We start from the raw sequence: 11,393 nt of genomic DNA on the forward strand, positions 1-11,393 counted from the left end.
CCCCCCCCTCCTCTGGGGAGACAAAACAGACACAAACCCCAGCGCTGAGAAGCTCCCAGGGCTAATAATGCTGCGTCGTGGGGTTTTTGGGTTGGTTTTCCCCCGCCTCCCCTCTTTCGTGTCAGAAGTATTTTTGTGTTTTGTCAGGAGATTCACTTGCCCGGCCGTAACATCTCTCTCTGCCGTGCCTGGAACAGATGCGCGCGTTGTAATATGGACTGCGAACATTGACGTCGCATGTGGTTCTCATTCCTCCCATTCATCTTTGAAGCTAATTGGTTCCATCCAGCCCCAATGTGTCTGGCTCGCCGCAGCTATTTGTACTTTCACTCTGGTTATGGCGCTAATGGTGTGATATATATAACATGAAATAAACTCTCGTGACTCCGAGGTCTGAAGAGACACATACGCCTTCGCCGTGCTGGGTTGGGTTGGTTTTTTCGTTTTTGGTTTTTGTTGTTTGGTTTGGGGTTGCGTGTTTTGGGTTTTTTTCAATTATGCCGCCCATTTTCGCTGAAAATATTCGTAACCCGCCGGTGCGTCAGATGAGAAGGTATCTCAGTTTAAAGGTGATTTCAATCTTCAGTGGTGCTTAAACCACTTTTTAGAGGGATCTCGCTGATAAACCCCGAGGGAATGTTCGGAGATTTTTGCAGTTCGTTCCCATCGATGATTAATTAATTGACGGAACGTGTTTCACCCTTCAGCTTTAAACCTCGTGCGGTTTCTCAGCTTCACTATAACTATTTTCACTTCTTGCCGGGGAGGTGTGTATTGCTTCAATAAGCTGGTTCATACTAATTCTTTGCTTTTGTATTTTTTAGTAATTTATTGTTATTTTGAAGCAGCTTGGGTCGCAATTATTCGGGTTCTTACTCTCAGCTGAGAGCTGGGTCAGGCGAATTTTCTTCTAATCACAGGTTGCTCATTCGGGAGAGGGGAAAGCAGGTTTGGGTCTCAGTAGAATTTCACGAGTTTTCTGGTTTTTTTCTCTTTCTAGGTCCAAGTTCAGTTAAAAACAAGAAAAAGGGTAAGTTTGACTTTTACTTTACTTTCCCTCTGCCTGTCTGAGCTGCTTCCAGAGCACTTCAGATGGTTTTTAATCCTTGGGTACAAACTCCACATCTATGGCTGAGAGGTTGAGGCAGCCCACAGTTGGAAACTTAGTTTATACTTACCCTCCAAAGCAGCATAAAATTTTATGTTGGAGAAGTTTGTCCTAGCAAAACTCTGAAACCCCAAACCCATGTTAAATCAGCCCAACTAATAACAAATGATGACTGTGGTATTCGGAGCAGGTCTGGAGAAGCTTGTATTATATACAGCTGTGGCTCTGTATAAAACAGCTTAATTTTATGGTATTGTCACATCTGATTTTTAGGTTTTTTTAAGAGTCAGAGCTTATTGTTGGGGAAAATTTGCTGGTTGAGTTTCCGAGCTGTCTTTTGCACGGGGGTAAAGACGGAGACTCAGCACGCTGGGACGGGGGTGACTGGAGGTTAAGGAGATGAATCGAGAGCATTCCCGAACATCTCATTTTTTATTTGCATTTTTTTAAGAAGCGAGGTCCCACACACAGAACATCAGTGTCCCTGCACGGCATCGGGACGATGTGCAGTTGTTGTAGCGCTGAACTAGCAGCCCGGCTGGTAGCAGAGCAGATTTTGGAGGCAGATGAGTTAAACCAGCTGCACCGCGCGTCCCTCCTGGGAAGGAAAGCCCGGAGAGCCGGCAGCAGGATTCCTGACTTCTTGCCGCACGGGATGGGCCCGGATCGGAGGAGATGCGAGCGAAAAGAATTTAATAAGTTTGCTTTAGGAAGGGGTTCGATGCAGGGTGTTAATTTTCTCCTGAGGAGGAGAATTGCTGGGTTAGAGGGAGGCGGGCTCGTGGCCAGCTCGGATTGGAAGGCGCGGCTCCTAATCTGGGCAGAAATCCTGCTGGGAACGAGCTGTCCCCTTCAGCTTGTGCCCTGCGTTTGGAGGATACCAGTATGACTTTCATCGCCCGTGCTTGCTTTAACTTAGTTTTCTGCACATTGAAACTAAACCACGCGGTTGCCCGACGCTGGTTTCCACATGTCCTGGTTCATGGCCAGTGGCTGTCTAGAGATTTCCACTTCTGTGCTGACTCAAACAGACAGGTTTTTCCTTATACTTTTCTTCCGTGTCAGAGATGGAGATTGAGGAGATAAACAACTACATAAATGTACTCAGAAACCATTCTGATAACCATTCTCTCGTATCCTGACTGCTGCAGTCATTTCAAAAAGTGTTTAATTCTGTCTCGCATCGTGCCTCCTGCATCTCTCAGCTCAGAGATGCCTCCTGCATCCCTCAGCTCGGAGGTGCCTCCTGCATCCCTCAGCTCAGAGATGCCTCCCGCATCCATCCCTTTGAGGATGCCTCCCGCATCCATCCCTTTGAGGATGCCTCCTGCATCCGTGGCCCTCGGTGCTCAGCAGATGGAGAGATGCTGAAGCTCAGCTCTGAACTGCCCTCTGGAGGCACCTCTCTCCCTCGGAGAGGAGACCGAGCCGTGGGGATCCTACAGAACACATGTGTAGGCAGCAGGTAGAAAAGGTTGCACCTGTTTTCTGTGAAAAAATGGAGAAACCGCCGAGCGGTTCTCTGCTTTTGATACTCCTGCTTTCACCGCGTTGCCACATGCAGCTGGGCAGCAGGAGCATCCTGCCCTTGCTGTTGGGGTGCGACCGGCCACCCCTTGTCTTCTGCTCTCCTGGTTCCCAGGGCTTTCCTGTAGTTAGAAGACCCTCCCGCGCTCAGCATGTGGAGAAGCTGACGTTTGACCTTCTGTTTTCCAGGGAAGAAGGCTGGTCCGCCAGGACCCAACGGTCCCCAAGGGCCACCAGGTCCTCCCGGGCCCCAGGGTCCCCCCGGCATACCTGGCAGCCCGAGAATCCCCGGCCCAACTGTCATGGGACCGCCCGGCCCCCCTGGCCCTCCGGGTCCTCAGGGACCCCCTGGACTGCAGGGTCCCTCAGGTAACTGCTCAGAACCTCTGCGCGCTGGGAGAGGGGGGACACGGGGGGTGCCACCACCACCACCGCTGTGGAGACCTGCAGAGCCTTGGTTGCTCTTTGGCGGCTCCGTGTTTGCCTTAGATCTGATTAAAGTGACCCAAAGCCTGGCTTTGCACCGGACCAGGATTTAGCCCAGCAATCAAGGCAGCTTGCCTCCCATCCCGGCCAGATGAAAATACGTTTTTTTTCTTCCTCCTGCAGTCCTTGGTTTCGTTTTTCTTTGTTTCTATCCACAGCGTATTGTTTCTCCTCAGCGTCACATGCCAATTCTTTTGCCAAAATTCCTGGATTTAATAACCCTTTAAAATGCGGATTAGTGGAAATCGACATTAGTGTCTTTATATCTATATCCATGTCTATATCTATATGTATGAACAGCTTAATATTAGAAAAGCCATCTTTGGATGAATCAGGACTATTTCCCTATAGCTTGCACGGCTCTCAAAGGAAAACTTGGTCGGCTTCTCAGTTGCTATCTCAGAAATTGCCGAAGCAGAGCCCGGGAGCAGCAGGAGGTCCTTAGCACTCCAGAGCTCTGCCCACAAGCATCTCCTCCTTAATAGGGATTTGGCTCTCGGAGAAAAGAAATTTCAGCGTGTAGCCTGAATGCAATGAATGACCTGAGTTACTGCAGGGGGCAGCTTGTCATCTGGGCTGCCAAGAGGCTTTCTTGCCTCCGCCGGTCAGGAAAAGGGTTGTGCAATTTGTCCTTCTAGTGGAAACTGGTTGAGTGACGGCGGCGGGGAGTTCTGATGACGTTTAGCGCAGAAATGTAGGAATAAACCAGCAAAAAGTCAGGTGGCTCTTTTTTACATAGGTTAAGCTACACCCCACACCGCTGGTACTGTCCTTTTACTGTTCAAAATGGGGGTTTAGTGGTTATTAGGGGGTAAGAGAAGTTTCATTTATAGGAGTATTTACTGCAGCTCTTCCAAGCTTCTTCTTCAGTGATGTGAAAATTGCGTTTTGCAGGTGCCACAGACAAGGCCGGTTCCAGAGACATCCAGGTGGGTTGATCGTCTGTCAAGGGCTGGATTTTTGTGAACGTTACTGGCTATGTTTGTTAGTGCTGTGTTTGATGGTATAGCTCTGGGAAAAAACCACCAAAACAGCCCTTCCTGTGTGTGCTAAACCACAGCAGCACTGCCCGAGCTCACCCGTTTGATTGCTCAAAAGAAAGCCACGTGAATCCGGCTTGGGCTTCCCACCCCTTCTCCCACCCTTAAACGTGTTGTCGTCGGCTGATCTGATCTTATTTTTTTACATTTATGAAAAGCATTAATTATTTTGGGGTGCAATCATGCCTCTGTGCTGGTCACCAGTGCTGGGGAGGGGGGTTATGAGGTGACCGTAACGCGGCGCGGTGTTTCCCGTTAATTTTAAATCCCCGTGATCTCGTTTGCAGCCCGCTGTGGTCCACCTCCAAGGGCAAGGCTCGGCGATCCAAGTGAAGAATGGTAAGGATCTCACGATAGCAGCACTTACTGAAAAGAGCCCGTCCCGCGCCCGTAGCCACGTATCTGCACCCGAGCCCGTCCCCTGGGTCCCTCATTGTCCCTGATGTTGGAAACAGTCTGATTCTCCTGCCCAGACCCCCTTAGAGGTGCCTCCTGTCAAGTCTCCATCCCCTTTCCCCAGGTTGTTTATCTCCCAGTTATCCCTATCCTGTACATCCCCAAAATTCTGTCCCGCCAAACATCCCTTCTCCTTCACCCCCAGATACGTGTCGTCCAACGTGCTGTTGCACCACCAGTTTCCCTCCTCTTCCCCATTTTAAGCCCTTGGTCTGTCCTTCTCCTGCCTCAGCCCCGTTAGCCTGTGCTGGTTTTCCTCCAGTTTTCCCAGGAATCTGTGGCAGGGGAGGGCACAGAGGTGGGGAGGACAAGAGATTTCTCTTTTTTTTCCCCCGCGGAGCCGTGGGAGCTGAGATTTCTCATGGCTGACGTCGGGGCAGGGGGATGAAAAGGCAACTGGCCCTTCCCAAGAGCAACGTGAGGGAGAAGACGCTGTTCTGCTTGCGCTCAAGAAGTAATTCTCCCTCTTGTTCCTGGGAAGCCTGGAAGCTCACAGAGCGTACGCTGCTCCCTGCACGAGTGGGAGCTGCCCCGCGAGCGTCCTTCCCCGCTGCTCGGGAACAAAGCGACGCCGCGAGCCATCCGCGCTGTCCAGCCGAGGGAAAAACGCGGGGCGGCTGGCTCGTGGCTGGGGGGGGGAGCTGGGAGCAGATGATGGGAGCTGGGAGGAAAAGGAGTCGGGTTTGATAACACCGAGGCACCCACAGAGAACCAGCTCCGCTCTGGGCTCGTGGGTGTCCTCCTGTCAGCCCATCCAGAGAGCAGGGGTCTGCTCACGTTGTGGGTTATTCCGATGCCAGAGGGTCTGGGTGGTGGATCCATGAATCCCTGAAGGTGTTGAGGAGCTCAGCTAGGGGTTAACGCAGTGTGACGTGATGCGATTTCCTACTTTGTTGTTATTTTGGCTTTCGAAAACCAAGGAAACGTCATGACGAAGCGTTTGTTAAAAGGCTGCTACTTACAAAGTCAAGAATGTTGAAGTCAAGGAACACCAGAATTAAAATCCATTGCGTAACCCTAAGTTGCACTGGTGTAGCCCTGTAGTTGCATGTGATTTTTTCCACAATACCATTGTCTCCTTTGCTGCAAGGACTAGTTTTCTTCTAGGGTGAAGCTGTATGAGGACACTTCTGCTGAGAACATCCTCCAGCCCAGCAGCACTGGGGGGTGGGGGCAGGCAAATTGGCCACATCCAGTCCCACTCCCTTCAGGACAGGAGTCACCAGCCTTGCTGTGGTCCTCAAGGACGTGGCTGTTGACGTGGTCTTCAGCGTACTGTCTGTTGAAGCGTCAGTGGATAGCTGGGTGGGTGGGGAGGGGACTAAATGAGATGGGAAGTAGAGGAAGAGGTTTAACAGCTGGGTGATGTCGGTTGAGGGTCTTTCTTGGAGTAATTGGAACCTACGGAGTCCTTCCGTGGTGCCAGGGAAGTCACCAGGAACAAAGCTTTTACAGTTGACGTGGTCTTCAGCGTAGTGTCTGTTGAAGCGTCAGTGGATAGCTGGGTGGGTGGGGAGGGGACTAAATGAGATGGGAAGTAGAGGAAGAGGTTTAACAGCTGGGTGATGTCGGTTGAGGGTCTTTCTTGGAGTAATTGGAACCTACGGAGTCCTTCCGTGGTGCCAGGGAAGTCACCAGGAACAAAGCTTTTACAAGGGCCACGAGCAGATGCTCCTCAGGAGGCGCCCGAATTCAGAAGCGCTGTTATAAGTCCTTTGGGATCTGTGGCTGAACATACAGAGGCAGCGTGAAAAGTCGGCCTCTGGCCCCTCGAGTGGGTTAAGAAAACCTGGGAAAAACCTGACGAGGACCAGTAGAGATGGCGATGAGTTGTGCTGTGCGCTGAGCGAAAGGGGCGTCCGCCAGCAGCAACAGCGCAGTTAGAGCCATAGAGAGGAGTCCCAACTAACGCCCCGCAGTCCTTTTAATTCTGGGATTTTCTCACTGAGTTCCTTGACTTCTCCGCTTGAGCCGGCGCCAGCCGTTGCCGTAGGAACCCTTGCAATGTCACTGTATTTCTGTGCTCCTGCGCTTTTCATCCTGACGGGTACTGAGTGACTGCCGTTTTCTCATACTGAGATCTTTCAGGTGGAGTCCTCAATGACTGGTCTCGCATCACTATGAACCCCAAGGTGTTTAAGCTGCATGCCCGCAGCGGGGAGCTGGAGGTACTGGTGGACGGCACATACTTCATCTATAGTCAGGTAGAAGTGAGTACGGTCCTAGGCCTAACTCCTATTCTTGTGTTCCGCTGGAAGCCTTTGCATGAACCACGAGAGGGCTCCAGACATCTACCCGATGCCAAGAAACCTGTATGTATTTTTAACCGCTTCGTGCTCCAGGAGATGTGTGTGGGTCGGAGGAGGACGGGAGCGTTCCCCGAATCGCCTGTCGCACCGGCTGCCAGGGATTAGTTCCCAAAACGCGGGCGCCCGACCGAGATGTTACCCCTCCGTGTAGTCGTTCGCCCCCTCCCTGCAGAGCGAGGGGTGCCAGGCTCTGTCAAACCAAACCCCCGACAACCCGTGAGCTCATTCTGTAAGTGTAGGACTGCCGGCCCCGCGTGGCTTGGCCAAACTCCAGCCCTGGTAACTCCTTTTTTTGCCTCCACATTCTTCGTGTAGCTTCAGGCCGAGGCGACGCGCCAGCAGCCGCTCGGCTGCTGCGTTAGTTGGTACCGAGGATGGACGTACGGACCCGCTTCTGTTAAAAAGGGCTGAGCAAGGCAATAAATTGCTGTATCGTGATACAGCTGATTGAGGCATCGTTTCCTCTCCCTGTTCAAGAGGCAGGAGGTGGGCTTCCAGAGCGTGCAGGGTGTCCACCCACCTGCCCCTGGAAAACCGGCCACGTTCTGGGGCAGGTTTTAGCTAACAAGCGGGTTTCTGTGTGACAGCCACAGCTAAGCAACTTCCACCTTGCTCCAGGCTTCTCGTACTGCCTCCCGCTCACGATTTGCCTCTGTTCACTAGGTCAGCGGTTGGACTCAGTGATCTTAAAGGTCTTGTCCAACCTAAACGGTCCCGCGATACACAGCAGCACGGGATCACAGAGTGGTAGGGGCTGGAAGGGACCTCTGAAGATCCTCTTGATTCTGTGATCCTATTTAGTTGGCCCCACAGGGACCGTACCAAGTCGGATGACGTGGGCTGTGGAGGCCACGTTAGGTGTTCTTCCTGGTTAGCTGCTTGGTTTGGGTGAGGACAGGAAAAATAACTCCGTGTGGGTCAAAGCATAATTGCTTCCTGAGCGCTCCGTGCTAATTTCGGGCCACAAAGTTGAGCCTCTGAAGCCTCGGTCCTTTGTGGTCCATCAAGGGAAAGGGGACTCAGTCCTGTGTAGCTTCTGTGGTCGCAGGGTGTAGGCTAAGAAGAACTAGCAGATGCACCCGAACTGGCCAAGTGTCTTCTGTCCCGCTCCCTGGGACTGTCTTCTCCTTGGGTGAGTCTTCCTCAGGCAGTTCTTCAGAATCAGCGCCTGGGAGATGGTTGAGTAACGAGTAGCGAAGTCACGGGGACTCAGGCGTGAGCTCGAAGAGTTAAGTCAGTGCAAACCCTGTAAGGTCATTCACTTCCCTGGAGGTTGGGAGAGCTTATGCCTTTGAAAGCACCTCGAGCCCAATTGCAAGGAAGGCAACTCCCAGTACACCTTAGGGCATTTTTGATGCCAGCACTAAAGGAGGCTCATGGGACCCAGAGAGCAGGACTGGCAAGGTAAGTGCAAGAGGACTTGAGTTAAACTATTTCTGTCTGTCTGTCGGATGAAAAGCTGCTCGTAGCAGAGAGGGTCGCCCACGCGTTCTTGTAATGAGGCCGGCACAGGTTTGTAATTTTTCCTGTAATAAGCAGGGTCTAAAGCGAGGAGGCATAGCTCAGCCGTAGACACGTGGATTGGCGGGCGCTTGCATGCTTGTGTTCACGTCAAGTGGAATCGGAGCTTCCTCGCGTGGGGTTGGCTTGGGGTTCCTCCTGCCGGGAACAAGCCAACCTCTCGTGAGCGCAGGCGTCCCGGGAAGGGATCGTTCGCGGAGGGAGTGTCTCTGTACACGCCGAAAGGAGCGCGGACTTGTTCCCCGGGCGCACATACGCTCCCTAATACCTTTCTTCTTCCTGCTTCACATCAGGTATACTACATAAACTTCACAGATTTTGCCAGCTATGAGGTGGTGGTGGACGAGAAGCCCTTTCTGCAATGCACTCGGAGTATTGAGACCGGCAAGACCAACTTCAATACCTGCTACACAGCCGGGGTCTGCCTCCTCAAGGCCAGGCAGAAGATCGCTGTGAAGATGGTCCATGCCGACATCTCCATCAACATGAGCAAGCACACAACTTTCTTTGGGGCCATACGCCTCGGAGATGCGCCGGCATCCTAAGATGAACTTGGCACCCGGTCCAAGGAGACTCGCGGAACTGCACAGTGCTGCTGTTCATAAGCGTATCAGTATTTCAGGGGGTTCTGTAATCCGGCCATAAAGAAAACTGATCCAGAGCTATTTATTCCTATATGTGAATGCAGGAAGCGCGATTGCCTTCTGTGACTTGCATGGAGACTTGGATCACACTTTAAAAAAAAAAAAAAAAAAAAAAAAAGCTAGTTGAAAAAGCGTTGTGAGGAAGGAGGGCCGTGGCGTCTGCCTTGTCTCAGTATTTCAAGTATTACTGCACTGATACTCTGCTCTGTGATCTTCACACGAGGCTTGTCGAGAGTGGTGTGGGTCTCTGCTTTCATGTTGCACTAGCAAGAGCATCCCAGGCGGGAGCAGGAGAAGACAGACCGTAAATGTCCAAATTGTCCTACCTGGGCACTCCTCCTTCTGCACGCTAACGAGAGCGAGAAACAGGAAAAAGAAACGAGGGGGGGTTCTGGTTTTCTGCCTTCCCAGTTGCAACTGGAACGGCTGTGGGGCGCGAGGGGAGGTGAACAAGACGGGGTTGGTGGTGTTTCCATTCGTCCTCAGGAGAGCGAGCGAAGGCGGCGGCGAAGCGCCTCTCCCTAGAGCTGCCGAAGCAGTCAGTGCGAGAGGAAGACCAGGACTTCATAGAGCAGGCTTAGCCGGTAGGAAACGGCCTCCACATTCCAGAAATCACCCCAAACCAGTCCCAAAGGAAAATGCCGATTACCGGTCCCAGCGCCTCCGCTCCTTTCAGCTCCTGCCATTACCCCAGGGTGTACCTTGCCCCAACGGGGGCTGCCTTAAAGTACTGCTGCTGTTACAGCAAGTTGTGTTTTGTTGGGGTGGTTCTTTTTTTTGTTGTTGTTTTGGTGGGGTTTGGTTTTGGTTTTGGTTTTTTTTTTTTTTGGGTCTTTTTAATTAATATTTTGCAAAGCAGAACACATTTCTACAGGCTTCACTGAGAGCCACGTAGAGCAGACACAAGTACTTGTGAAAACACTCTGAAGAAGTTTGTCATGTTTAAGAATAAAATATTCAAACAGGAATTTTTAGATTTTTTTTTTCTGTTTTAATAGCAACCGTCCTGCTTTTAGATGTGGTTTTTATCCTTCCTCCCCCTCACACCCCTTTGCTTTTGGCACCCTCCTACCTAAAACACTCTAATAAGTGGTGATGGAGTCTCTAGCAAAAAACCATTTGTATTTCAAGAGTCTGATCCAGCATGAAGTCACCACTTTTTCTTTTCTCTGAGCCCTGCTGAGTCTAGTCATAACTCGATTTCTGGTGACTAACAGAAGAGCCGGGACGCTATTGTTTCTTTTGGCTTCTTGAGCAACTCTCTCCCGTTACCTCCCCTCCACTGGGGAGACCTAAAGCTATACGATGCGCTCGAGCTGAGGAAGACGGTGAAGCGCTAATTGCTCTTTTGTGTCGCCGCTTGGTCGCATTGGGTTGTTTGGTGGTTTGGTTGGGTTTTTTTCCAGAGTGTGTTTTTTTCTTTAAAGAGGGTAGTGAAGCCTAACGGGACGAGTCCTGTGCCGACATCTGGGCGGTGACCTCCATCTCCAGGCAGAGGTGATGGTGGTCACCGAGCCGAGCCCTGGTCACCTGCGGGGTGAGACGTGTCTGGGCACCGCGCTGGAGCGCCCGGTCTGACCGCAGCAGGGTCCACCCTGGCTGAAGCATTCTTGGCTCCGTGGCCTTTCCCCCATCCGTAGCGAGTGATCTCACTTGCCAAGTATTGCAGTTATTGGGAGATAAATATTTCTTGGGGGCACCCGGCTTTGGCTACGGCCTCGCTATTCACAGGAGCCGTGCAGTTTGTAAAATAACTGCATGAAAAATGGCCTGCTATTTCTTTTTCAATATGTTCTCCTCCTTTCTAGCCTTCACATGTTGGACTCGCGAAGCCTTAGGGGCACTTAACTAGTCTTTGTGGTTTATTTCCTTTAAAATGGATTAGGGAGGACATGTTCCTCTGAGAAGAATGAATCGGGACAGCTGCGTGTAGTGAGAACATTAAGCAAATCATTAACAGAATTGCTTTAGAATACAGCCCGGACAGCAAGACTCAGGGGCAAGCATAAATAACGCATAAAAAAACCCGATGGACGGAGTTTGCATTCTTTGTCCCCCACCGGCAGGGTCTGCGATTTGCTCCCGACTACGGCTGCGGGTGGGAGGAGGCGGAGGAAGAGCTGCTGCTCCCCGTGGAAGCCCCGTGGCATCGCTGTCGGGTTCCCTCCCTGGCGGGGGGAAAGCAGAACGGAGCGATTTCTGCCCTGGACGGGGTCAATGAGCTCATCTTGATGCTTGTCTTGGAGACCTGGAGCTGGAGAGCAGAGACTGCCTCTCTAGCAACAAGTTGGAAGCTGGAAGA

The 11,393-nt window shown here is 51.7% G+C and overlaps 1 protein-coding gene across 1 annotated transcript in view; it reads left to right on the forward strand.

Moving 5' to 3' along the window:
• Nucleotides 1-8,992, forward strand: part of EDA (ectodysplasin A) — a gene marked incomplete at its 5' end in the record, with an annotated part of 22,251 nt that extends 13,259 nt beyond the window's left edge. Inside the window, 6 exons of the mRNA XM_009869342.1 lie at nt 1,001-1,030; nt 2,825-3,004; nt 4,016-4,050; nt 4,449-4,500; nt 6,697-6,827; nt 8,741-8,992. Coding sequence (XP_009867644.1) covers nt 1,001-1,030; nt 2,825-3,004; nt 4,016-4,050; nt 4,449-4,500; nt 6,697-6,827; nt 8,741-8,992 — 680 coding nt within the window. The remainder of the gene's footprint in view (nt 1-1,000; nt 1,031-2,824; nt 3,005-4,015; nt 4,051-4,448; nt 4,501-6,696; nt 6,828-8,740) is intronic.
• Nucleotides 8,993-11,393: the final 2,401 nt, after the last annotated feature.

This window comes from Apaloderma vittatum, unplaced genomic scaffold (genome assembly GCF_000703405.1).
Source record: "Apaloderma vittatum isolate BGI_N311 unplaced genomic scaffold, ASM70340v1 scaffold29155, whole genome shotgun sequence".
In the NCBI taxonomy this organism is placed as follows: Eukaryota; Metazoa; Chordata; class Aves; order Trogoniformes; family Trogonidae; genus Apaloderma; species Apaloderma vittatum.